This window comes from Taudactylus pleione, unplaced genomic scaffold (genome assembly GCF_031769625.1).
Source record: "Taudactylus pleione unplaced genomic scaffold, aTauple2 ptg000810l, whole genome shotgun sequence".
In the NCBI taxonomy this organism is placed as follows: domain Eukaryota; kingdom Metazoa; phylum Chordata; class Amphibia; order Anura; family Myobatrachidae; genus Taudactylus; species Taudactylus pleione.
Genome location: NW_028285212.1, coordinates 925,090 through 952,488, shown reverse-complemented (window position 1 = coordinate 952,488; position 27,399 = coordinate 925,090). Strand labels below are relative to the sequence as shown.

General features: G+C 46.4%; 1 protein-coding gene across 2 annotated transcripts in view; it reads left to right on the top strand.

The window, feature by feature from the left end:
* The first annotated feature begins 3,048 nt into the window (after positions 1-3,048).
* The window catches only part of ANO9 (anoctamin 9), a 77,463-nt gene continuing 53,112 nt past the window's right edge, over positions 3,049-27,399 (top strand). For both annotated transcript variants that reach the window (XM_088458128.1, XM_088458127.1), the window contains exon 1: positions 3,049-3,597. In XM_088458128.1, coding sequence (XP_088314254.1) covers positions 3,592-3,597 — 6 coding nt within the window. In that variant the 5' untranslated portion in view covers positions 3,049-3,591. The remainder of the gene's footprint in view (positions 3,598-27,399) is intronic.

The following is a 27,399-nucleotide window of genomic DNA, read 5'->3' as shown; positions in this document are numbered from 1 at the left end:
AGGCACAGCCCTGCTCCACCCCCCAAACGCCATTGAATGTCAATCATGCTGTGGCTTGGGGGTTCTGTGAGCAAGATCGCAGGACCCTTTCTGCACATGCGATGAATGGGTCCTGCACAGTTTTACGATATTCGGAAAACTGAGTTAAGCTACACAGTAGTGTCCAGACGCAAGTGTACTGCTGATCGCAGATTCCCGATTATCGGGAATCTGCGATTGCGCAGGACCCATTCTGCGAGTGTGCAGAATGTGTAGTCGCAGACAGACTCTTCTATGCCTCTGCCTGACAGACAGAGGCATTTAAGGGACAGTGCAGGGGCGGCCGGCGTTCCCGTTTTTCGGGAGTGGCAAGCCCAGGGACTGTGTCGACCGACCCAGTGTCCTGGGCTCACAAGCCAGCTTACTCAGCTGGCTGGCAGCCCGGTGTCATCCACCATCGCGACCCTCGACCACCGATGGTTGCAATTCTGATACCAGCCAGTAACCTCCGTCACAGTGCTGGGATTGCAAATGCAGCAGGGGGTGTCATACACCTCCTGCTGAATTTGCATAACAGCAAGGACGTAATTGCAAAGTTGTCTGCATGCAGCTTTGCAATTGCTATCCTTGCTGAATCATCCCCCTAATTCAGGTCCAATGTGCATAAAGTAAAGGTTTTAGCAGTTAGTTGCACGATCACATTAGCCCTCTAGGAACTACAGGTGTTTCCCTAAACACAGCCTTGGGGTGACCGGACATATAACAAGCTGTATGGCAGCCAGTGGCTTTGGAAGTTCTGTAGTATGGAATGAATTAGATCTCTATTTTATTCCCAGTCTGCCACTTCAATAGCAGCCTCCCAAGTTCTAGTGCTCTAGGCTGCAGCCTAATTGGCCTAAGGGTTGACCAGACGCTGGGTACACTATGGTTACATAGCTTTGATATGATTAAAGCTGGGTACACACCTGCTTTTATCCGTGGCTGATCGGGTTAAACGCTCCCGTTTAGCCGAGCAGTGTGTCCCCAGCGTCACCCCGTCAGCCGCCTGCAGCCCAGCAGACACTGTGCTAGAAATAACTCAGGACCTCATTCAGAGTCGGTCGCAAGCGCCGATGTGCTCGTAACCGACTCGATGGTTAGTCCTGATATCAGGTGATCGGGCTGAGGATTGTATAGGTGTGTACACTAGCTAGGGGGGCCTATTCATTAAACCTAAAAATTCTCTGGAGATAATTAGCTTTAGAACTCTCATGGAGTTCTAGCTAATTATAGGTGGAATTCATCATTCCACCTCTCCATAAGTATCTATTCCGAAAAGCTGTCATTTTTGCGATTACAGCTTTTCGGGAAATAGATACTTTTCCCTGCCTACACTACCTTATCGCATCTGGAAACAGTGCTGCGCATGCGCTGTTACATCTGTAAAACCAGCGCATGCGCAGCACTGCCTACAGATGCGTTAAGTTTGTGTACCCCCCCACCCCCCTCCGCTCACCTCCCCCCCCCCCGACTTACCTGTCCGCGCAGCGGCCACCGGCTCTGTCCTGCTGGTCTGTCATGTGGTTTCCCAGCAGTCCACATGACAGATTAGAAGAAAAAAAAAACTTTCTTGTGCTCTGCTGGGGAGCACACATGTCCGACCAGCCTCCGGAACCTGAGGACGGAGCAGAGCGCCGGAGAGACTCGTCGGGGGACCTGCACACGCGGATACAGGTAAGTTTCACCTGCTATTCACCACCTCACAGTGGCGAATAGTAACTGCATCAAATTCCAAAAATTGATAATTTTCGGAATTTGATGAATACCACAATTTCCACATCCCCATACTAATGTACTAATGTATGGGGAGTGTGGAAATGAACGCAGGGGAACTTAGTAAGGAGATATCTGTGATATCTCCTGTCCTAAGTGGCTACATGAATACCAAAATAACGTTATTTAAGGAAAATGTCCTTAGACTTAAGTTATACATGCTTTATGAATGTATAGCAAAAGCTCTTGCCTAGTCTTGTGGGGAATTTACAGTTCCAACTTCTAAAGCAGCGACTTTTATATACTACTATACCTTCAGCTATACCTGTGAATGAAACACTCAGGACCTCATTCAGAGCCGCTTGCTAGTTGAATGCGAGCGCTCGTTCTGAATGAGGGCGGCCGTATCTCTAAAAAGAGCTATTTCTGTCTCTTTATTACTGTGTTTTAATGATGCTCACATTCTACTTTTACGGTCTTCACCCACAGTAGATTACCTTATTGTTTTGGCTATGTATTTATTTTCTATGTTGGTGAAGGCACGGTTTGTCTTATGTGTTTATTCTGGTCTCCATAGTGACGGACACGTCAGACGTCGCGCCCGCTGCATAGTGCGGGGTGATGACGTCAGATGGTGATCCTGATGGACGCGATCAGCTGCACTCGTGGTGTGTATTGTGCATATAGGTAAGTGTTGTATGTGGTTTCTGTACTTCCTGATGAAAATCTTGACGATTGAAACGTTGAAGTGAATACAGAGGTTTATGTAACCCTTCTTTATTGTGCTTGTTATTGCTGAGTGCCGCCGCTCCTTCATGACTTTATTTTGATACCATTGCGGAGGGCACCTTCTTTATATTTGGAATTTGAGTGCCGGGCCTGTGCTACTCTATATATATATGTCAGTTTTTTGTTCCATTCTACATGACTCGTGTGGTGTCAAAAGCTATTTACTTACATATCATTATATAAATAAAAAATCACAATGAGAGATTAAAAAACAAATCCCATTTTAATGCATACAGTAGTAATTTTGTTATATATGTTGGTGGTGGTAAATCTAGCTAAAGTATCAGACCTCTTCCCCTTCCACTCACAGTGTAGTTCAGCAGCAGTAGCGTGACAATGTATCAGTGTGTGTGTGTGTATGTATGTATGTATGTATGTATGTATGTATGTATGTGTGCTGCTGAGAGAGCTGTACAGGCTCTAGTGTATAGGCGTATACATACATACATACACTGTAGCTGGTGACGGGATACAGGTGAGCTGCTGGGAGGGGACGCCCATTTGTTTGCACTATGGATCTGGGAGAGTCCTCCTGTCACCTGCTGATCTGCATCAGACAACGCTTCCACCTCCACTCTCTGCCCCAGGCACACTGGGAGGAGAGGCAGCAATCACGGAAGTCACTCACCGGAGCAGGGAAGCTGGACTCTCGCAGGACTGGGGGGAGATCTCTTACACTCCACACACTGGACACTGCCAAAGTAACTTTTATTTTTTTAAAGTTTGATTCGAACCCAAGGCTGGATCCTCAGTCCAGACTCTGCTCATACTAGGATCTGCCACCTGTGCCCACACTCTGCCACAAAGACCTGCCACCAGTGACCCACACAAGGATCTGGCAACAGTGTTCACACGAGGCTCCAAATTCCCATGGCTATGGAAGGTAAATAGGATTTTAACAGCATTTGTGAAATCAAGGACCCTCCACACCCCAGGCATGCAGGAGGAGGCAGGTAACACACACACATAGCAGAGAGGGTGCAGGACTTTATACTGATACCAAGGAGAGAAAGGGACTTTCCTCAAGATCTGCAGGACATACAGGACACCTGGGGAAGGTGACACAGCAAGATGCAGGTAAGTGCTAATGCAACATTTATATTTGTCATGACAACCCAGTGTTGAAACTGGACTTTATACTTCCTAATAAGGGAAGTTGCAATTTATTATTATGAATCACTGGTTCAATGGCAAAGTAGAATACTTTATAACTCTAATGGTGCGTACACACGTAGCGATCATCCAGCGATACGATATCGCTGGCTTATCGACCTGCACCCACCCTGGTGTGTTGGATGTTCGATAACGATCATCCAGCACACTGCCAACTGACCGTCAACTATAGCAACCTGCGATCAACAATCATGGGTCCCTATAGTAACCTGCTCGATATCGAACAAGTTGACCGGCATGCACGGCCGATGGATGATATCGCTATCGTCCATACGTGCCCGCGCATCGCTGGTCGATGGTGAGTTGGTAGAGACCATTTAAATGACTGATTTGAACGATAACGTTATCATTCAAATCGCTCATTTAAAACGCTACGTGTGTACGCACCATAAGGCTGCATTATCACCTAGTAGCTACATTTATTTTCTCATCTCTTCCATCCCCTCCCCCCAGAGCCGTAAGACTTTTATTGTTGCCCTGTGCCAGAAAGAGCATTGGCGCCCCCCCTATATTTCAAATAGGGACATAACACACCCAAATAAGGGCCATGTAATCATGGGGAAGAGATAGGGGAGGCCAGGAGATGCTGGGGATAAAATAAGAGGAAGCTACAAGTGAGAATGATAATAAATAGAAACCGAGCCCCCTGCCCTTCGGTGCCCTTTGCCATGGCACTGGTCACACCACCCTAGTTACAGCCCTGCTGGGTACTGTTCCATTCAGGGCATGACTCAGAGATGTACGCAATGCAGAACGAGCAATTTTTTTTTTTGCTAGTGCGCATGCCTCATAGTCTTGCGATTCTTCACGCACAGAGAAACCATTTGCAAAATGAGTGACAGGTAGTCAGCGTTTGGGGGAGGTAATGGGGGGTAGATAGAAAAACGCGGTGTAGCTTACCGTTTAAACGCCGTTATATGGGCGTGTATAAATTAGCCATTGTGATCTCCTGACAGCATGAGAGCTCTCTGCATGACAGGACAGCTGCTGTAACTGAGACAGGTCAGACTTACCACAAGGGCTGCATGTCTGGTCGATGTTACCGATATTTGCTGGTACGTGACGACGGAGAAGGCAGTGGTGGGCATCCCTATGCTCGGTAAGCTTTGGAACTATTAGCATATTTTCGCAGCTGGGGTTCTGTGCAAAATCGCAGCTCATTCTCTTTCCCTGTGCTCACAGAGATTGCACCTTACTTCCTCTCTCACAACCCTCTCCACCATACTTGTCAACTTTATTTCTGGTGCCCCCCTGGAGATCCCTGAGAAATGGAGCTATGGTGACAGTTTGCTGCAAATTGCTTAATTGTGCCCCCAGACCACCCACTTCATTGGGGAAGTGGGTGAGATTCACAAGGCTGGTCTACATAATTCAGGAGAGTATGCAAGTGTACCCCCACAGCAATTTTAAAGTGGAGATCTTGAAAGGTTTGTAAGTTCAGTATTACGATAACAGGCACCCAGAGACTAGCCACAAATCCCACTCCGCAGCGCCCTGCAGCCACGGTTTTTGGCTAGGACTATGGGGGCCTGGGAAAAATGGCTGTATGGCTCTAGTCAATTGCAGTGGCACCCATGGTAAGGAGCGTTTCCGACCCTAGTGCTACTTTAAATATCAGTGACTACCAGCAGGGGCGTTTCTAGAGAGGAGGGGACCCGTGTGTAGTCTCCAACACGGGCCCCCTCCTCTCTGACCGGGGCCGGCAGCGCACTGAGCTGTGCGCGGCCAGCGCCGGAGTTATAGACTCTGAGCACTAGAGAGCGCTGGTCACCGAGAAAATGGCCGTGGCTGCCATTTTCCCTGTACTGCACATGCACAAACAACGGGAAAATGGCCGTGGCGGCCATTTTCCAGTCGTTTTTACAACGCCGGACCCCCGCACCGCTGTGGGACTCCGGAGATGTAAGTAATTCTATGGGTGCAGGGTGTGCGGTGCAGGGTGTGCGGTGCGGGGCCCCCCTGGACCCAGGGGCCCGTGTTCCCCGCACACCCTGCACCCATTATAGATACGCCCCTGACTACCAGTCTGTGTGGCAGACAGTATTGACCATTTAAGCAATAAACTAATTACAGACAATAATTTTTATTCATATATTTGCATTCCTTTATGTAATGTATACTGCACATAATAAACGCTCCCATTAGCATTGTTCATACGCAGTAACTAATTGCTGTGCATAATACAGATTCAGGGGCCTATTCATCAACACTAAAATAACGTTCATTTTCCTTAATTAACGTTATTTTAGTATTCATGATGACACTTAACACAGGAGGTATCACTGATATCTCCTGTGTTAAGTCCCCCTGTGTTATTTTCCACACTCCCCATACATTAGTACATTAGTATAGGGATATGGCAATGATGGTATTCATCAAATTCCGAAAATTATGTATTTTCGGAATTTGATGGAGTCACTATTCGCCACTGTGAGGTGGTAAATAGCAGGTAGAACTTACCTGTGTCAGTGTGGATAGGTACCCCGGCGTCTTCCTCTGGCGCTCTGGCTCCAGTGTCTGCTCGGACACTGTGTTCTCCCAGCATACCACAGTACAGTTTAGAAAAAAAAAAGAAAACGTTTTTTTTTTTCCCTAAACTGTACTGTGGTCTGCTCGGAGACCACGTGTCAGAGCTGCAGCTGGCAGGTAAGTCGGGGACGGGGGGGAGGTATGTGGAGGGAGGGGGGCAGGGCCAGATTAACAATTAGGTGGATGGAGCTCCAGCTCCAGGCCTCCAAATAAAAATAGGCCCATCATCATGACAGCATGATGTTGACTGACCATATGCTGGTCAGCCATAAATTATAAGTCGTAAAATTGTATTTCTATTTACCTCACAAATAAAGCATTTTTTTAATTCACATATTTATGGAGATATTGGTATTGAGATTATAGAGGGTGTATATGCCCATGTGGCTCTGGCCACATCACACAGCGCTGGTCACACCTCATCTGCTTCTCATAATAGGCCCTTGATAATTTTCAGCTCCAGGCCCATGTGGCCCTCAATCTGGCCCTGGAGGAGGGCACAAAATTACCGCAGCTGTAGGCAGTGCTGCGCATATGCTGGTTTTACAGATGTAACAGCGCATGCGCAGCACAGATTACAGCTGCGGTAAATTAGTGTAGAGAGGGAAAACTATCTATTTCCTGAAAAGCTGTCATCGCAAAAATGACAGCTTTTTTCGGAATAGATACTGATGGGAGAGGAGGAATGATTAATTCCTCTTGTAATTAGGTAGAACTCCATGCGAGTTCTAAACCTAATTACCTCCATCGATTTTTATTTTTTTATTTTTTTTTATTTTAGGTATGATGAATAGACCCCACAGTGACATAATATTGTAGCCATCAATAAAAGATTTTGCCTTCATTCATGTTCCAATAAGTTGAGATCTAGTTTACACAAACTCAGGGCCTCATTCAGAGACGGACGCAGATCAAGCAATTGTTTGTCATCTCCCATGCGTATAAGTCGCACTGCGATCACATTGCGTTTGCGGATACACAGAGGAATCTATCACAAAGTGAGTGACAGGCTGTCGGCATTTGAGAGTGGTGAGAATAATGCAGGTGCGTCTGTCTGTTTGAATGCCGTTACATGGGCCACTGCGATCTCCTACTCAGGTCTGTGTGTCAGGAGAGCTCCCAAGGAAGCGGCTGGTCAGACCCACCGCACGGGCAAGATGGCTGCTCGATGTGCGTCGATGTTACCGATCTTTACGCACGTAAGCGACGTTGTACGCAAATAAGGCAGCAGTGGACGTCCTTATGCTCGAGTAAGCTTTGCAACCATCAGCATATTTTCACAGCTGCGATCGCGTTAGCGTCCATCTCTGAATCAGGCCCTCATGCTTCACGTCTCCTATTATATACAGACACCAGGAGAATCCCTATAGACCTTGTCGCAGTACATTATACAAATAGGCCATGCAAAGCTTTCTTGTGTAAGATACACCCAATGTAAAGCTTTCCCATATGATTTATCTAAAGTATTTCTAGATAAATTGAACCGTATAAAAAAAAAAGTATAGGCATTCCTCACATTGCCAGCTGTGATTAGCAGATACATAACCAATTTGAATGACTGCAATGCTCCACATCCTTATCACCTATTGTTTTCACACTTTTGTTGTCGTACCATCTTGTGTGTAGTCAGTTTGCACCATTGCTTAATGTGGTCCAGGAGACGTGGTGGAACTCTGAAAGCTGGTGAGTGTAAACTATAAAAATGAATACAATAAACAAAGAAGATGTTTATAAGTTATAAATATCTTTGTATTATTCTAATCATTTTCATAGCGAATCTCAGGATTATAATGGGGAGGCTCTGCCTCTACACATCCCTGTAGCGTATCAATTCTTTTACATGTTCCACGACTTTGAAGGCATACGAGGAATGTGAAAAAATATATATGGCTATTTTAACAGATCATAATGTTCAAGGAATGCCTTTGTCACCTTACAAAGACATAAGAATGTATGTGTCTGCACATAAACTATCTTCCACCGTGACAGAATTCTTCCTTGGCAATTCTCTGATGAACCTGCTGCGGCAGGGAAACATGTTAGGACTGGTGCTGTTCCTATCTGCGGTCTGACCTGCCTGCCACCTCCATTGCCTCACTAGGACATTTGTCACAAGTGCTGCCTCAGCTGGTAGTGATACCACACCACTTTCTATCAGTGGTACTGCGGTAGAACAGTGGTTGGCCCAGGAGGTCCCTTAATCCGGATCATCTACCGCCGGAGCGGTTGCACACAGAAGCAGTTGTCTGGGAACAGCTGACAGAGTTTAACAGCGTGGGGTTCACAGCGCTGCGCTGACAGGTCATCATATGTGCAGCGGCTGTCAGATTAGCGTGGCGGCCGGTCTCAGTCTGCTGCACACTATTCATCTCGCCCAGATTCAGATTTATACATGTTACCCATCCCCGTGACTCACTTTCAACTTTGGACTCTCTATACCCATTTATTCAACTGGGACCCCCTTTGGGCCACCCTACCATCCTACTTGGATCTTTTTTGCAGCTATCAATCAAAGCGGCACATTTCTAGTATACCTTAAGCCGCATACACACTAGACGATTTTTATGGACGATAATGATATCGTTCAACAATATATCGTTGAGTATGCAGTAAACGACCAACGATGCGCGCTCCCGCGGATCATTAACAAGGTCTTTTGTCGTCCGTACATGCAGGCCAATCTGACGATATTGTCGTTATTGCCTGTTCAGAGGCAGTATGACTTCACTGAAAGATATCTTCAAAGATATCCGGTCTAAAGATCTACAGTAAAAAGGTAGACAATGTCTAGATAGACACCAGATGTTAGACAATCAATAGGTCGACGGGGACAAAAGGTCGACACACTAAATGTCGGCATGTAAGAAGGTCGACGGGTTTGAAATGTTGACGTGGAAATGGTTGACACTGATTTTTAAGGGTTAGGCAGTTACCGGAGGGTTAGGCACTTACCCTGACTGTTAGGGTTAGGCACTAGAAGGGAAGGTTAGGGTCAGGCACCTACCCTGATGGTTAGGGTTAGGCACCAAGGGGAGGGTTAGGGTGAAGATTAGGGTTAGAAAAAAAAAATGAAGGTCATTTTTGTGTTGACCATTTACATGTCGACCTATTGTCCATTTGTATCTGTCGACCTTCTTACATGCCGACCTTTAGTGACGACCTTTTGTCTTTGTCGACCTATTGACTGTCTAACATCTGGTGTCTATCTAGACATTGTCTACCTTTTTACCTCTTAGATCTTTCAATCCACATCCATCTTTCAGTGTGTACACCCAATATCACTTGTCCTGCACTACAGAAAGTTCAAGGGAATTTCTTTCACCAATATCGTTCATACAGCACATCGTCTAGTGCAGAGGTTCTCAAACTCGGTCCTCAGGACCCCACACAGGTCACCTTTTCCAGGTCACCCAGCAGGTGCACAGGTGTGCTCATTACTCACTGACACATTTTAAAAGATCCACAGGTGGAGCTAATTATTTCACTTGTGATTCTGCGAGGACAGCTGCAAAACATGCACTGTTTGGGGTCCTGAGGACTGAGTTTGAGAACCTGTGGTCTAGTGTGTATGAGCCTTTAGAGGCTGAGTACACACAAACGGACACACAGGTACTCAGTCACTGCTGCTAAATTTCAAAGCAGCGAAACTTAGCACTGCCGAGTCCAGACTGCCAGTGGAAGGAGCCGGACAGGGGCAGAGGGATCCAAAAGGATGCCTCTCCGCAACTCCGTGCTCCATCCCGAGGGAACGAGCGGAAGATGGTCAATGCTCCCGCAGTCAAGCTCCAAAAATATAGGGGCCCATTTATCAAAGGGAATTTGAGGTAAATTCCCCGAAAAAACCTGTTTTGGGGGGTTTACCTCAAATACTAAGTAACCCCCCGGATGTATGAAGTAGGGACCGCAGCAGGTATCTGAGGATAGCGTTAGCCGCTGTAGCCTATGGGGACTTACCGCATGTCAGCCGGCGGAGGGATCTCCCAGATCCCTCCGCCGGCAATGGGCACCGCTCATGTGCAGGCCGCGGGACTGCGCATGTGTAGCAGCCTCCATCCACATCGGAGCCCGTCACCCTGCATGTGCCGGGTCATACATTCGGCCGCTATGATCGCATTTTGCAATGCGATCATGGGCGGTACTGCATGCCCTGATCGCATTGCAAAATGCGATCATTAATAAATGGGCCCATAGTATTTTCGGAGCTTGATGAATTCAGCGGGCCACATCGGAAGTGAAAGGTAAGCAGGAGATATGTGATATCTCCTGCTTTACTTTTTTGATGAATGGCCCCAAAACTTACTTTTCTTTCATTTGCTGTTGTAGAAACTAACATTTAATTTAGAAATTAAGTGGTAATGAATAGACCCCTTAGACCCGATTAATTGTAATTTCTTATCTCTGCTAATCACAGCAATAACAAATTAACATCTTTCGGGACTCTGGTACTGCGCATGCGTGGTCTACTTCCTATGCATTGCGGCAGCCATTGTCGGGGATGGTTTTGGAGGAACCCTCTCCTGGTAATTTCCATGAAGTGTAGCCCATAGGCTACAGCAACTGCACAACCTGAAGATGGCGCTAGCTGCTGGGGCCAAGCTCTGGACTGCTGCCTATTCTGGAGCTTTGCAGTCCACATAGAAACCTATGGGGGCGGCGGATGCTGTTGGAAATGGAGGGACAGCAGCAGATACAGGAGATAACCGCTGCGCTCCCACCATGTTACATTTGTGGGGTCCTTAATATTTTGGGTACCGCCCGATAATAATAATTAATAAATATGCCCATTGGTCTCTAGACATAAACAGCAAAAGCAATGTAAGCGTGTTTGTCTGTCTGGCACATACTGTACTAGCCCCAGCATGGTAAATTGGGACACAACTACAGTCTGCATTGCTGCAATAAGGGCTGTATATTAGAGATGAGCTCTGAACATAGGGGTTCCGAGTCCACCCGAACCCTCTTCGGGTGTTCCCCGCCTGACTCGGATCCCCGTTCGAGGCCGAACGGCGGCCGTCTGATGTCGGATTCTCACTAGCCTAACCGCCCTCCCCTCCCGCAGCCTAACCCTAACCCCTCCACACAAAATTACCGCAGCTGTAGGCAGTGCTGCGAATGCGCTGGTTTTACAGATGTGACATCGCATGTGCAGCACTGATTCCAGCTGCGATAAGTCAGTGCAGAGAGGGAAAACTAGCTATTTTCTGAAAAGCTGTCATCGCAAACATGACAGCTTTTCAGAATAGATACTCATGGAGAGGAGGAATGATGAATTCCTCCGGTAATTAGGTAGAACTCGATGCAAGTTCTAAACCTAATTACCTCCAGAGAATTTTAAGTTCTGATGAATAGGCCCCTTTATCCCTATAGTCACAACCAGCGGCACTTCATACTTGTGGAGGGGCTGCCCTGACTGCAGCATCACCTCGCGTCTGCTGTGGTCTGGCCCATATCCATTGCACATGCGCGAAGAAAGAACAGGGGGAAAACAACACAATCAAGCCTTGCGCATGCCCAGTAAAAACAGCATCGGCTCAGGGCTGCATCAGCTGCAGTCACTAGAAGCCTAATAGGGCTGCTATAATCAGGGCCATAACTAGGGGTGTGCGACCAGTGCCACCCTCACTGCCATGCTTCCGGGTGCTGGCTGGCCTCGTTCCCTATGCATGATGTCATGTGCAAAGGGGGCGGGGCTGGCATGGCACATTGAAGACCTATTACGGCAAGGCTATAATAAAAGCAGATGAGGCTTCCCATTGGAAGTGCTCTTTCTGCTAATGGAAGTCTGGGCTAGCAGTCCCAGGGAGGGAAAACTCCTCCCCCTGGGACTGCCTATCTGTAGTGTGATTACCAGAAAGTGTTTCCAATGGAAAGCCACTTCTGCTTTTATAGCAGCCACAGAAGGAAGGTAGGAACCACCGCTGTACGTAGTGGAGGACTGGATGCTCACAGGGGAATGGTGGATTTTGCTGCAGGGGGATGTTGGCTTTTTTTTACTCATCTGAGCAAATGGGTAAAAAAAAAATCGGGGAACAAATGTGATGGGGGCAGCGGGAGGCATACACACAAATGGTCAGACAGAAAGACACATGTGGAGACAGAATATGAGCTACACATATAGCTTGGAGACAGAGACTAATACAAAGGGCACGATTCTATTCAGCGCGATGTAAATAGCTCCGGGAGTGAGCTCCCGGAGCTATTCAATACACCGCGCTGCCAAGTCCGACTAATGATTTCTTCTCTCATCCCTCCGGGGATGAGAGAAGAAATCCGACAAAAGTCCCGGTGCGAGGCTGTTTTCTGCCTTTCGCGCTGGAAAAACAGCCTCGCGCCGGGAAGTTAGGTCGGGGAATGCCCGTTATCGCGCCTAAACACCCTGTTTAAGGCGCGATAACGAGCGTTCCCCGACCGAACATCGCGATGAATTGAATAGCTCCGGGAGCTATCTCCCAGAGCTATTTACATCGCGCTGAATAGAATCGTGCCCAAAGAGGGGGAGAATAGAAACAGAAAGAGGATGGGACTGTGAGGCTACCACAATGTTAGACTTACAGGCCTGTCCTGGTATGCAGGGCGTTATTGGGCACACAGGCAAAGAGGCATAGAAAAGACACAACAATATTTTTATTACTGTGTGTGTATAGTTCCAACAGCATATAATTTAATAATAACTATCACACATGAATGGAACAAGTAGTCAGGAAGGTCTCTGAAATTGGATAGTATAACAATACCTTAACCAGAGTGCTAAGTACAACAAGCAATAAGAGAAGCATAGTCCTTCAGATAAAGATGGCAAAGTCCAGTTCAAGCCATTAGGCTGGTGATATTTCCATATCAGGTCACGCCTGCGTAGAAACGGCGATGGGGGGAGAGGTAAGTAATGTAGCTGCGCTACTAATCACAAGGACAGCTGCTTTTCGGAGCAGCTGTCCCTGCACCGGAGCAATGATGAATTGCTCCGGTGTTAAGTATCCTCTGCTGCGAGGTGGATACTTAATCATCAGGAGCCACATGATGAATAGGGCCCTCAGACTGATTCATAAGTTGACTCTGGAGGGAATTAAGAGTTCTGGAACTGTGAGGCAATATCCAGAATGTCTAAAATGACAATGACAGCCGAATCCTTGCTATGTCCACACAAGCTGGAAATGACGGCAACTGAAACTCCAAGGATCAATTAACCATCATAGTGAGGGGATAAATGGAGTCAGGTATGGGAAGGGGAGGAAAGGGGACCCATATGTTGGGAGCCGTGACTTTATATGTAGGAAGCCACGTGGTAGAGGAGGCGGGGTAGCGCACCAAGCAATGCCGTCTGTGTAAATTGCTGTACGCTGCCTCTCTAAGGGTACAAAGTTTGCATGGCCCCGACTACAAAGATACTGGCCAATATAATATATTTGGGACCTGATCACACAGAAGCAGTGCCCCTGCTAGTGAGCTGTGGGACCACTGGGCGCTGCGACACCCACAGGGCCTGATTGAGTAAGAAAGAAGCAAGTAGCTTCCAGTTATGGCTCCGGCATGCATGCCCGCTGCTTAGGGAGGCTCTGATATACCCCCCGCATCACCGCAATTACAAAGCCGGTAACCAGCTTCCAAGACCCAGAGAGGTCTGCCCCAAGCTCCGGTGACCCTGGTGGGGTTGCATGGAGAAATTTCTGATGACTCCAACTTCCCGGCAAAGTGCAGAGACAGAGAGCAGATAGAAGACAGGCTGAATCCAATATGGCGCCAGACGCCAGCACTCCAACTCTGCTGTCAGCATCTTCTGTACCCACGGCTGCAGCCTCTACTTCAGGAATAGCAGAGGAGAGCTCCCAAGCAGTCTTCACAACTCCACAGGTACCTCACACTGCGGATATACCAGTCACCTATGGGTCCTCTGCTGTTAGTGCTGACAGCTGACATAATATGTCACAACTTACTAAGAGAGTGTCGGCTACTGAGCACAGGATGGGAGAATTATTTGGATATGTGGCTCTTTTAAAGAAATCTTCCATAAAAATAGAAATGGCATCATATCAGATATGGAATAAGATCGATGATCTTGAAATAAGCGATAGACGCAATAATCTGCATATTGTGGGACTCTCGCCTAATCAAGGAAGGCAAGAAATTTGCTTTGTTATAGCCGACATGACTTAGGCTTTTTAATGGTTTGTCATTCCATGATTTTACCACTGTAGCAGATGCTGAAGCATTTCTCCAAGAACTCTTTGATGAAAGCCAAGTGCAAGATAGGGATGCCGTGGGGCAGTGGCGGATCTACTGTAAAACTAATGAAGCTTATGCTTCAGGGCTCCTAACCCCGGAGGGGCCCTGAAGCAAAACTTTTTTAATGAGTACATTTTTCAACAAAATCAATGGAGTTTTTTTTTATTAAAATAAGGTTGTATTTGGGATTGAATCATAAGCGAATGGTTTGAAGTACTTAATATTGACCTTAGAATATGCTCTACAGTAGTGCATGTAGAGGGGTTTCTGATCAGTATTGGCCGGCAGACACTCTATCTACAGCTCCAATCAGAGGATGGTTCTTATGAGCCAGTTGGGAGCAGAATAGAGAGCTGCTGTCAGTGTCGCTGCTGAGTGCAGTACTGCCAGGTGCCACTAGATGCTCCCATCTCCATAATGCTCCCATCTCCATAGTAGTAGCTCCCCCCCAGTAATGGTGTCCCCAGTAGTAGTAGTCCCCCCCCCCAGTAATAGTGTCCCCAGTAGTAGCCGCTCCCGCCACTAAAAGTGTCCCCAGTAGTAGCAGCCCCCCCCAGTAATAGTGTCCCCAGTAGTAGCAGCCCCCGCCACTAAAAGTGTCCCCAGTAGTAGCAGCCCCCCCCATTAATAGTGTCCCCAGTAGTAGCAGCCCCCTCCCATTAATAGTGTCCCCAGTAGTAGCAGCCCCCCCAGTAATAGTGTCCCCAGTAGTAGCAGCCCCCCCAGTAATTTTCGGAGCTTGACTGCGGGGGCATTCACCATCTTCAGATGGCGAATACCCCCGCTTGGGGTTGGCAACCCGCTCTTCCCTATGGGGAAGTAGGTCCAGGTTGTGAGAAGGGATCCTTTCAGATCCTTCCGCAGTGGCGGAACTCCCGGAGACAATGGAATCATTTGCCGCCAGGCGCCAGCCCCGAAGGGGGCACCTGGCTCCATTGTCATCTGGGACGGCCACTGCTGAGGAACTACATGGAGAAGGAGCACCGCTGATCAGCGCTCCACCTCCAGTGGCGTAACTACGGGGGTTGCAGGGGGTGCGACCGCTGAGTGTGTTACCAGCGGGCGCCCGGCTCCTTCTCTCCCCCGGCGCCAGCGGCTGGCGGATCTCACACCTGAGCTCCAGGTCCCGCAGTGCACTATGGGAATGCTCACTACAGGGGCTTACTACAGGGGGCATTACTGGGGGGGTGCTTACCTTTCCTCATGTGTGATCCTCCTTTTTTTTTTTTTTTTTGCAGTTTTTGTGTTGATGTTGATTTTATGTCATCGTGTTGTTGCTCTATTTTAAGATGTTGCATACCTTGGAACATACATGCTTAGTATAAAAACTGGATCTTGGAATGTGGGGAGATTTAACTCCCCACAAAAACGGAAGAAAGTGTTACTGTACTTAAACAGTTACTGTACTTAAACAAGCTTAACCTTGATCTTAACCTTGATCTTATCTGTCTTCAGTAACACACCTAATTCCATCAGAAGTTGCCAAATTAAATGCCTTGCAAATGATCGGTATTGGTTTCAGCACCATACACTTCAACGGCACAAGGTGTGGTGATTCTGCTCCTTCTCAGATTGATGGAGCATATACACACAGTCAGATGTGTCAGATGAACAATTGAACGATTTGACCAACGATTTGAACGATTTTGCAAACGATTTGAACTACGAACGATTTTTGACTGCATTAAAATTATTTAAATTGTCCAAAACTGACTGCAAACACATCAGATGTCAGATATCGTTATCTGACCATCGGGAATGCGCATCGTTCATCGTTCAAACATGTCAGATATGTCAGATTTTCTTCAGATATGAACGATTGAACGATTTTTGAAATCGTTATCGTTCAGATCTGAAGAAAAATCTGACCGTGTGTATGCACCATGACCCCAAAGGACGATTTGTTGTTTATGAAATTTTACTGGCCGGCACAAAATTTACATTTAATGTTTATGCTCCAAATAATTATTCAAAAGCTTTTTTGCAGAAGCTAATAGCCTTGTTGACTCCCTACCTGTCTGAGTACCTATTAATATTTGGAAATTTTAATTTAATATCTTTGTCACGTTTAGATAAACAAGTTTTAGCTGAAAGACTAACTAAACCACCTAAATTAGGTGTTCCTGCTTGGTCTGCCAGTCTTAATTAATAGATGTGTGGAGTACTTTCCACCTGGTGTCCAGAGAATATACTAGTCTCTCAGCAGCGCACAGCACGCTGGTCTAGAATAGACTATCTGTTATCCTCCTCGGGATTATTGGCTAATATATCCAAGTTCAAAATAGAACCACTTTGTCTATCCGACCATGCACTCCTTTATAGTTGGAACTGCATATAGAGTCTAATAAGGGTTCATCTAAATTGTGGAGATTTCCAACACATTTGGTCCATTTGCTCAAATTTCGGAATAAAATAGAAGCTGCATGGGAGGAATATCGTCTTAATAATTTAGAACATTTAGAGGAGAACCCGAGTTTATTTTGGCAAGCATCCAAAGCGTTGCTGAAAGGGGTCATTATTTTTTATACTATAGCCCATAATAAACAAATGGTAGCTGACTATCATGCCTATATAGCTTCGGGAAATAGACTTAACAAGGCTAAGGGCCTGATTCACTATCGTACGCAACTGTGTACAATAGCGATTACGCATGCAGTTCAACTGCGATAGTATGTTAATTCATTGCGATCGCTATTCCCTCGCATAACTACACAAGGACGCCCCCTTTACTTACCACACATCCGTAATGTTTAGCAAGACTGCAAAACCATTGGTACGATTGAGTACCATCGCAGCCTCACGCACACTTGCATGAGCTCTGACCTTACTCAGAAATTGCTAACAACCACACACGCCATCAGGCCTCAGGCTGCATAGGCCATTACAGTGGATAATTTCAGCATGCCCCTGCAATGGCATTGAAACGCACTGGCACGCCTGAGTTCGCCCGACCACCCCCCCCCCCCGTTGCCACCCCCAAATGGCACTTCCTGTCAATCACTCTGCGATGGGTCTGCGTAGTCACTGCGGTCGCAGTCCCGATCACAATGGCTAGTTCGTGCACGCAAACTGTGATGGATACCTTGATGAAGTACCGTGCTTCCAAATATAAATTTGATGGTCTGTTTATAAAACTGGAAGAGCACTATTCCTTTAAGAAAGATTATTGATTTGACAGGTTTGGCAACAAGTAAGGAAAACTGCTCACAAATTTTTAAGGAGGCACACAACCGCCAACGGTGCTACACTCTTTATGCCTTGCAGATGGTTCATTCACAACATCAGGCACACAGGTATTGGAGGTTATGCGTTAATTTGACAGGAAACTATATGATAAAATTATGTAGGTGAAAAGGAATGGCGCTAATGCCTCAGGTGGATGAAGAATATATACAGTATGTATCCCAATCAAGGATAAAGCAGAGAACAACATTTATTTAAAACATGTATAAATATATTCCATAAAATCAAAATGACATAAATAATGGGGTAACCAGAACACAACTTCTCACCATTAGACAGGGCTGAGGTGGGCTTGATGCAAACAAAGCAAAATCCAAGAGGTCCCAGGCAATGAAGCTTGGCACCACCGCAGAGAATGTAAATTGTCCTGGCTTGCTGGTAGTCAGAGGTTCCCTTGTAGCATGTAGTCCATAACGCGTTTCGAATTGTGATCAATTCTTCCACATCTGAAGAAGAATTGATCACAATTCTTCATCGACATGAGGCATTAGCGCCATTCCTTTTCACCTACATAACTTTCTTTTCTTTACTAGTCTGTGAAGTTGGTGTTTCCTTCAATAAGGTGTTTTAGGAGGCTGCTTCTATCCAGTTTTGCGCAAAAGTATTGATTGCCCTTAATATTTTTGTGAGGAAACTATATGATGCTACTGATTCCTCTTCTCCACATTCCTGCAATACCCAAAAGTTTTGGGATAATCTCAGTCCCCCAAGTATCCTCATATTTTAATTATATACTAGGTGCCCCCATTTCTGAGTAATACCTCTTTTCCACCAAAAATCCAGGTCCGACCTGGGTTTTTGGACATAGTTCCAACTCTGGTCAGACCCATTTACACTGCACCTTCGATCTGGGTTACTCCCAGGTCAGCCCTGTTCACACTGAACTCAGGTCTGCCCTGCTAAACCTGTGAGATCATAAAAAGTGGGAGGTGAATGCCCCACAACCACCAATCAGCTCATTTTAGGCATGACCCAGGTCAGATAACCTGGGTTGCACCGTTTACACTGCACCATTACCCGGGTCCATCCTGTTTCCAACGCTGGTAGCTACCTGGGTTGGATTGCTGGGTCACTTGACCTGGGTTATTTTTCAGGGACCCTTTTACACTGAGCTGCAACCTGGGTAGACCCAGCAAAAACCCAGGTTTTTGCTCTGGTGTAAAAGGGGTATTTAGAGGTGAAGAAAGTCATAGCTCACTTACATAATGGCATTGCCCCAGAACCTGATCGGTTATCTGGAGAATTCTATATGATCTTAACTAACAGGATATGGCCAATTTTTGCCTAAGGTGTAGGGAACAATTATATGCCTTTGTATTTTAATACAGCTACATTGTATATTTTACCTAAGCCAGGACTGGATCTTAGTGATCCTGGGTCTTACAGGCCTATTTCTTAAGTATTGACTATAAAATTTTAACAAAAATCTTGGCAGATCGTTTAAAGCAGGTTTTACCGTCTATTATCTGCCATTACCCGATGGGCTTTATATCCGGCAGACATTCTGCTCTGAATAAACGTAGGGTACTATCGGCTATCCACTCCTCCACACAGGCTGAAATGCAACGAGTAGGGTCATTTTGTTGTTAGACGCGGCAAAAGCCTTTGACGTGGTTTTATGGCCTCACCTTTATGATACTATGTCTAGGTTTGTTGTTTCAGAACAAGTAAAAATTATGTTAGAGAGATGGATGCTCCTCCTGTTGAGTTTGTTAAAACGGATAGCAGTGGTTAAATCTGTATTTGTTCATAAGATTCGTATGCTCTCCAAATGTTGCCAATTAAATTGTCCGTTTCAGATGTTGAAGCTTTATCTCGAGGATTCTCTAAAATTATTTGGAAAAACAAGAAACCCAGAATTACTCAGGCCAAACTGAAAGCTTTAAGAAAAGATGGGGGTCTTGGTTTACCTGATTTATCGTGTTTTACTCAGGCGATGCATTTCTGTTATATAGCGGATTGGCTACTCTTTAGAAGTATTTATACTAATTATGAGCTTGATTGTGCACAGTTACACCGTACTCTCCGGGGGCAATACTCTATGCTCTAAAATCTGTACTACCTGCAGACATATTACCCATGTGGTGTTAAAGACACATTTTATTTGGTGGACACTAAGGGGCCTATTCATCATACCTAAAAATTCAATGGAGGTAATTAGGTTTAGAACTCGCATGGAGTTCTACCTAACTACTGGTAGAATTCATCATTCCTCCTCTCCATAACTATCTATTCCTAAAAGCTGTTATTTTTCCGATGACAGCTTTTCGGGAAATAGATGGTTATCCCTCTCTACACTACCTTACCGCAGCTGGAATCCGTGCTGCGCATGCGCTGTTACATCTGTAAAACCAGCGCATGCGCAGCACTACCTACAGCTGCGGTAATTTTGTGTCCCCCCATTCCTCGCACTTACCTGCCCGCTGCAGTGCCCCTGGTGGCTGTGCTGGCATGTGGTCTCCCAGCAGCACACTGTACAGTTTAGAAAATAAATAAATAGAAAAAGTTTGGGTTTTTTTTCTAAACTTTATTGTGTTCTCCTGGGAGAACACATCTCAGAACAGCCACCGAAGCCAGAGGAAGGACCAGAGCGACGGAGGAAGATGCGGGGGGACCTGCCCACGCTGACACAGGTAAGTTCTACCTGCTATTCGCAACCTCACAGTGGCGAATAGTAACACCATCAAATTCCGAAAATACATAATTTTCGGAATTTGATGAATACCATAATTTCCATATCCCCATACTAATGTATGGGGAGTGTTGAAATTAACGCAGGGGGACTTATCTCCTGTGTGAAGTCTCTTCATGAATACTAAAATATCGGTCATTAAGGAAAATGTCCTTAAAAACGTTATTTTAGTGTTGATGAATAGGCCAATAAGAGATTAGACAGAGATCCCAGACATTCAAATTACATAAATTTTTGGGGGAATCCCCTGTTTACACCAGCTGTGGAAAATAGGGCCTATTTCCATTGGAGATCTTTGGGTATCCGCTCTACAGCTGATGTATTCGATTAAGGGGGTCAGTTAATGTCTTTCTCAGAGTTGAAAGAAAAATTTGACCTTCCTACAAATTCTTTTTTTTACCTCTATCTCCAAATAAGGCATTATATCCAATCCAACCCACAAATGAGTCTCAGGGGCCTATTCATCATACCTAAACTTTCTCTGGAGGTAATTAGGTTTAGAACTCTCATGGAGTTCTACCTAATTACAGGAGGAATTCATCATTCCTCCTCTCATAACCATCTATTTCGAAAAGCTGTAATTTTTGCGATGACAGCTTTTCGGGAAATAGTTTTCCCTCTCTGCACTAACTTACCGCAGCTGGAATCTGTGCTTGTCAATCACTGTTACATCTGTAAAACCAGCGCATGTGCAGCACTACCTACAGCTGTGGTAATTTTGTGTCCGTCCCCTCTCCGCATTCCTTCCCCGCACTTACCTTCCCGCTGCAGTACCTCTGGCCCCGGTGGCTGTGCTGACACGTGGTCTCCCAGCAGCACACAGTACAGTATTTAAAAAAAAAAAAAAATAAAGAAAGGTTTTTTGTTTTTTTTTTGTAAACTTTGTGTTCTGAACAGCTACTGGAGGACAGATCAAAGTGCTGGAGGGGGACGCCGGAGGACCTGCACAGCTGGTAAGTGTTACCTGCTATTCGCCACCTCACAGTGGCAGATAGTAACTCCATCAAATTCCGAAAATACATAATTTTCAGAATTTGATGAATACCATAATTTCCACATCCCCATACTAATGTATGGGGAGTGTGGAAATTAACACAGTGCTATCTCCTGTGTGAAGTCTCTTCATAAATACTACAATAATGTTAATTAAGGAAAATGTCCTTTAAAAACATTATTTTAGTGTTGATGAATAGGCCCCTCAGTCTCTAGAAACGTTAATGTCTCTACTTCTACACTACTGCAGCTCCCACTCTCCTCCCACCGCGTAGTTCATCCCCAGCCTTGTTTTTTTTTGCGACGTGACGTCATGTTGCTCCTTAGGCGCGCATAGAAAAATGGGCGTGGTCACTGAAAAATGCAGTGCTCCAGTGGTAGTCCCCACCAAGTAGTGCCCCACTACTAGTCTCCACCCCCCAGTAGTAGTCTACCCCAGTAGTGCCCCCCTGATGCAGTGCTCCCAGTAGTAGTCCCCCCTCCCCCAGTAGTAGTCCCTTCCGCAGTAGTGGTCCCCCCCCCCGATGCAGTGCCCCCAGTAGTGGTGTGTGTCCCCGAAAGCAGTGCCCCCAGTAGTGGTGTCCCCCCACCCCCAGTAGAGGCACGTGTACAAAAAAAACCCCACTTACCTGAATTCCGGCTCCTGCTCCCGCCGCCATCCGCTCCTCCGTCCTCCCGGGCCGGCCCGGCCCGCTCTGCTTTATGGGAGAGACGTGATAACGTCTCTCCCATTACCAACTGCTGGAGCTGGAAGATGGAGCTCATGAGTGAGCTCCAGCCCGGCTCCGGCAGTGGTTGCAGCAGTCAGTGAGAGTCTGTCTGACTCTCATTGGCTGTTAATTAAAACACACACACAGGCGCAGGCGGCTGTGTGTTTGTCACTGTTTAGTGTTGACCGACCACCGTCCGGTCAGCACTACACGCACGGTGCAGCTGTGTCACAGAGACACAGACTGCCCGGCGCCCGCTGCCTTATGCTTTTACACAATAATAAATTAGCATGGTCGCAGCCCAGGCGCTCTTCACTTCTGCGTGCCATGCGTATGCATAGAACCGGCCCTGCCTCTAGCACTTCTTTGTGCAAATTACTCGGCTTGGCAGTTAGATAAGGTGTGAATTTATTTTTAAATTAATCTAACTGTAGTGGTTGTGGTGGCCAAAAAAGTGATACTAAGGCACTGGTTAGATTGTAGCCATCCTACTGTAAGGGAAGTCACTCATAAATTGACACTTATAATGTATTATGACAGACAGTCCACCTTGCCGGACATTGGGAAAGGTGTGATCAGATTATATAAGACATGGGGGCCATATGTGGATTCACTAAATCCAACTGAACAAACAGGAATACTTCAAATGTTCAGTTCCACATAATGGTTTCTCCTTCGACAGATAACATTGGCTTCATAAGGGTTCTGGGCTCTAATAAAAAGAGAAGATTTAACCCCTTAATTACACTCTAAACCTAATCAGAGTAAGATTAAGCTACAGAGAGACAACAATACTTAGTGACTTAAGCTGGGTACACACTGACAGATATATTATACCATCATGTGATCGGCCAATATATCTGGTGCCGGTCGGCCAGTGTGTACCAGCGATATGTCTGTGAACGACGTCGTTCATAGATATATCGCGTCGGCTCTGCTACACAGCCGTGCAGATATATCTGTCCATCGGCCAGTGTGTACGGGCGATCAGCTCATTGTTCGTACGTATGCAGCTGCAGCCGCGGGGAGGGGATCGCGACGCGACCCGCGGCTGCATAGAAGATGATGGTCGTTCAGTGTATATCAGGGATGGGGGACCTCAGGCCCGGCGGCCATATAAGGCCGCCGGGATCATGTGGTCTGGCCCTCTGAGCTTTTTTCTGCTAGCCTCAGCTGGCTAGCAGGGTGCCTAGAATGACACCCTGCAGCCAGAATCTATGCAGCAATGCCACCTGGAGCATTCTTGGGACACGTCAGACGGTCTCATCGTTGCCCTTACAGCTCCCTGGAGCATCCTGAGGATGCTCCAGGTATTGCTGCAATCACCAGCAATTGTGACACCACCCGTGTGACACCAGATGGAGGGGGTGTGAACCGGGCCCGCAAAATGTTTATATGTATCAAAATTGCCCTCGGCAGAAAAAAGGTTCCCCAACCCTGGTGTATATCAACGACCATCATCTACAGATATATCTTTGCAGTTTGTATCCACCATTAAGTAGTTAAATTATTGACTCTGTTTACCACTCTTTTTTTCTTTTATATCACCCTTCCCTTCCCATTGTGTTTTCCTTTTTGTCTTATCGTCTAATCTTCATATATTCTTATCGTGCTAATACCCTTTTGTATGTCACTCAATATGTGTTCAGTTGTATGTCTAGGGGCTTTCATAGAGTTCTCAGTCTATTGGTTATGATCTCAATGTTTATACTCATAGACAAGACTTATTTAGCTAGGGGTTCACAGTCGGTTTATTCAAAGCTAGCTCAATGTGTGAGGAATTTATGTAGTCTTTTCTACAAGCCTCGGCTGGCCCAAAGAATTATAGTATTTCTCATTCTATTACTACTATAATTTCTCATTATTGCACTGGAGCTCATTCAGACCCATTCGCCAGCGGCCGCTCGCTTGTACGCGGCTGATGTGAAGCGACCGCACATGCGCACGCTTCGTTTTGCGTGTGCGCAATCTACTCAGAGTGATCGGATTCCGCTTGCTCGCCAAGGAAAGACAGCCCAGTGAAATGAGTGACAGGAGAGGCCGTTTGTGGGTGGTAACAGGAGCAGGACACTAATAACAGGGGAGTGGAGATGCGAACGCAGGTGTGCCTGAGTGTTTCAACGCCATTTCAGAGGCATGCATAATTATCAGCCAGCGTCATAGTACACGTCACCAGCCTGTTTTTTACACTGAAGTCCTCGCAGTGGTTGCGGTAAGGATAGGCAACCACAAGCGCTGCGATCTCTTCCGAAGGTCCTCGATTTACCAATGTTTTAATACACTTCCTGGAGATGACGTGCGCTAGTGGGCGTCTCAACACACTCTAATGGGCGTCTGCAATCACAAAGTGTTCGCTCGCCAAGACAAAGTGGGCGCGCTTGTGCCTTTCCGTGCGAGCGCCTGCCATGCCGTCACTTTGCTGAATTTGCATACGCTGGGGGCGAGCGTTCGCCTCTAGCGAGTGGCTCTGAATCAGGTCCTATGTCTGATCTGTACTTGCTGATTCAATGCTTTATGTCTGACTCCTTTGTATTTATATTTGTATATGTTAATGTTTCTTCGGAAAATTTAATAATACTTTATGTATCTTGGTAAAACCTGCACTGCAGGTGGTGAAGAAAATTTTAAATGTGCAGAGAGATTTGGGAGCGGTGTGTCCAAACTGACATCTAAACCACAGTATAAACATAAAGCTGTCAGTATTTGTGGGCAAAATGCAAAAGCAGTCAGTATTTACCTCACATGCAAAATCAAAATGTATGAATGGGATGTAGGTTTCAATCCTGACACCCGAATCCTGACAAGGGACTTAAGATAGGCGTCAAATTTCCGGCGCCTATCTTAATCCCAACGCCGGACCGCACGAGGTAACTCTGGGGCGTCCTTAGCGTTAGCTGCGGGGGAGGGGGGGGGGTGTCTGGAGAGGGGTAGGTACTTACCTTGCCCTGTTGGGATCTTCTCCCTTCGGACTGCCAGCGTTGGGATATTCAGCTGCCAGGGCTTCATACACATTCCGTATGAATGAGTTGCACCCCTTGCATTGCAACATGGTTTGTCCAGGTACAGAGTTACTTGTTCTATCCTAAGTTGGGTAAACACTAGATGATTTTTGCATGATTTGGACGATTCTGACGCAGTGGAATGACAAATCGTGCAGTGTGTACCCACTATCACCATGCCGATGCGCGCTCTCGCGGGTCGTTTGTCGTATCCTACATGCAGTAAGATCTGGCAATCTCAGTAATGATGCATTGGAAATCGTTAAGGACGCACAATAGGTCGTTGGTCAGATTGCACAGTTTAAGCATCATATCGTATGTCCGTGAGTGCCGGGGAGATCAAGGGAAATTGTTGACAACATCGCATGGTTTGCGAGTCGTCTAGTGTGTAGGCACCTTTACTCTATTCCCAAATCTGAATCACACCACAGTGCTCCAGTTTTCCATTTAGTATGTTAACCAATAAGCATACACATTGCTAGTATTGTCTGCACATGAAATTATACTGACCGCTGGAGACACAATATGAGGCATGGAAATTGGAAAAAGCTGCACTTGTACATGCACAAAAAGTCACTCCTATATACATCACTTGTCTGAGTCGCAGGCAAAAGCGCACACAGCAGCATCTATTGGAGGCCTCCATTTACGAGTATATACAAATGGCCTACAAAGTCTTTCCCTTGTGTACATCCGTATGGTCTATTGTGCAAGGACTGAGATGCCCACTTTTACCACCCGTGCACGCTGTAATACCGATTGGTGCGTCCTTATATGCCTATGGCAGGTGCAGTTTCTCCATCTGACCGTGGTCTCCTATGTTTGTGGCTGTGTGTCTGGAAACGCTGCCACTTGCATTGACGCCCGTGACACTCCCATAACACTCCCACTGAACGGACCATTTTGTGTGAGAGTAGGTAAGTATGAAAGAGTCACTGCAGGGATTGTGTACAGAGATACTGCAGGAGGGACACTCCTAGTAGGGGGTACTGAGATGCAGGGATGGAGTACACTGAGATACAGAGACATTGGAGGGATGGGGTACACTGCGATACAGGGACATTGGAGGGATGGGGTACACTGCGATACAGAGACATTGGAGGGATGGAGTACACTGAGATACAGGGATTCTGCAGGGATGGAGTACACTGAGATACAGGGACATTGGAGGGATGGGGTACACTGAGATACAGGGACATTGGAGGGATGGAGTACACTGAGATGGATTCTGCAGGGATGGAGTACACTGAGATACAGGGACATTGGAGGGATGGGGTACACTGAGATACAGGGACATTGGAGGGATGGGGTACACTGGGATACAGAGACATTAGAGGGATGGGGTACACTGAGATACAGAGACATTGGAGGGATGGAGTACACCGAGATACAGGAACATTGGAGGGATGGGGTACACTGAGATACAGGGACATTGGAGGGATGGAGTACACTGAGATACAGGGACATTGGAGGGATGGGGTACACTGAGATACAGGGACATTGGAGGGATGGAGTACACTGAGGTACAGGGACATTGGAGGGATGGGGTACACTGAGATACAGGGACATTGGAGGGATGGGGTACACTGAGATACAGGGACATTGGAGGGATGGGGTACACTGAGATACAGGGACATTGGAGGGATGGGGTACACTGAGATACAGGGACATTGGAGGGATGGGGTACACTGAGATACAGGGACATTGGAGGGATGGGGTACACTGAGATACAGGGACATTGGAGGGATGGGGTAAACTGAGATTCAGAGACATTGGAGGGATGGGGTACACTGAGATACAGGAACATTGGAGGGATGGGGTACACTGAGATACATGGACATTGGAGAGGTGGGATACACTGAGATACAGGAACATTGGAGGGATGGGGTACACTGAGATACAGGGACACTGTAAGGATCGGGTGCACCCAGGTACAGGACCAGTCAGTTTGTCTATAACAGCTATTAAAATAATTTTAACTTTTGTGAGGAGAGTGACCCCCGCCATATTGCACCTGTCTAATACAATGACTGGGCACTTACTGGAACCCTTGTTGTTATGCTGATGTAGCCATTACAACCTCCTGACTGCTGATGGCCATTCCTTAAAGACAATAAAAAACGTACTCTATTTAAAGTGGTTCCTTACTTTGCTAACTCCCAGAGATGGACATTTCTGCATGTGATTGCCTCCTCGCTATGCAAACACTGCGTGACATATACCTTTTAGAGAGTCAGAGCATCATAAATTGTGAATAAAATTGATCAGAATGATGCCTGTGTGTCAACGTGTCTGTATTGTCTATAAGAACACTTGATAG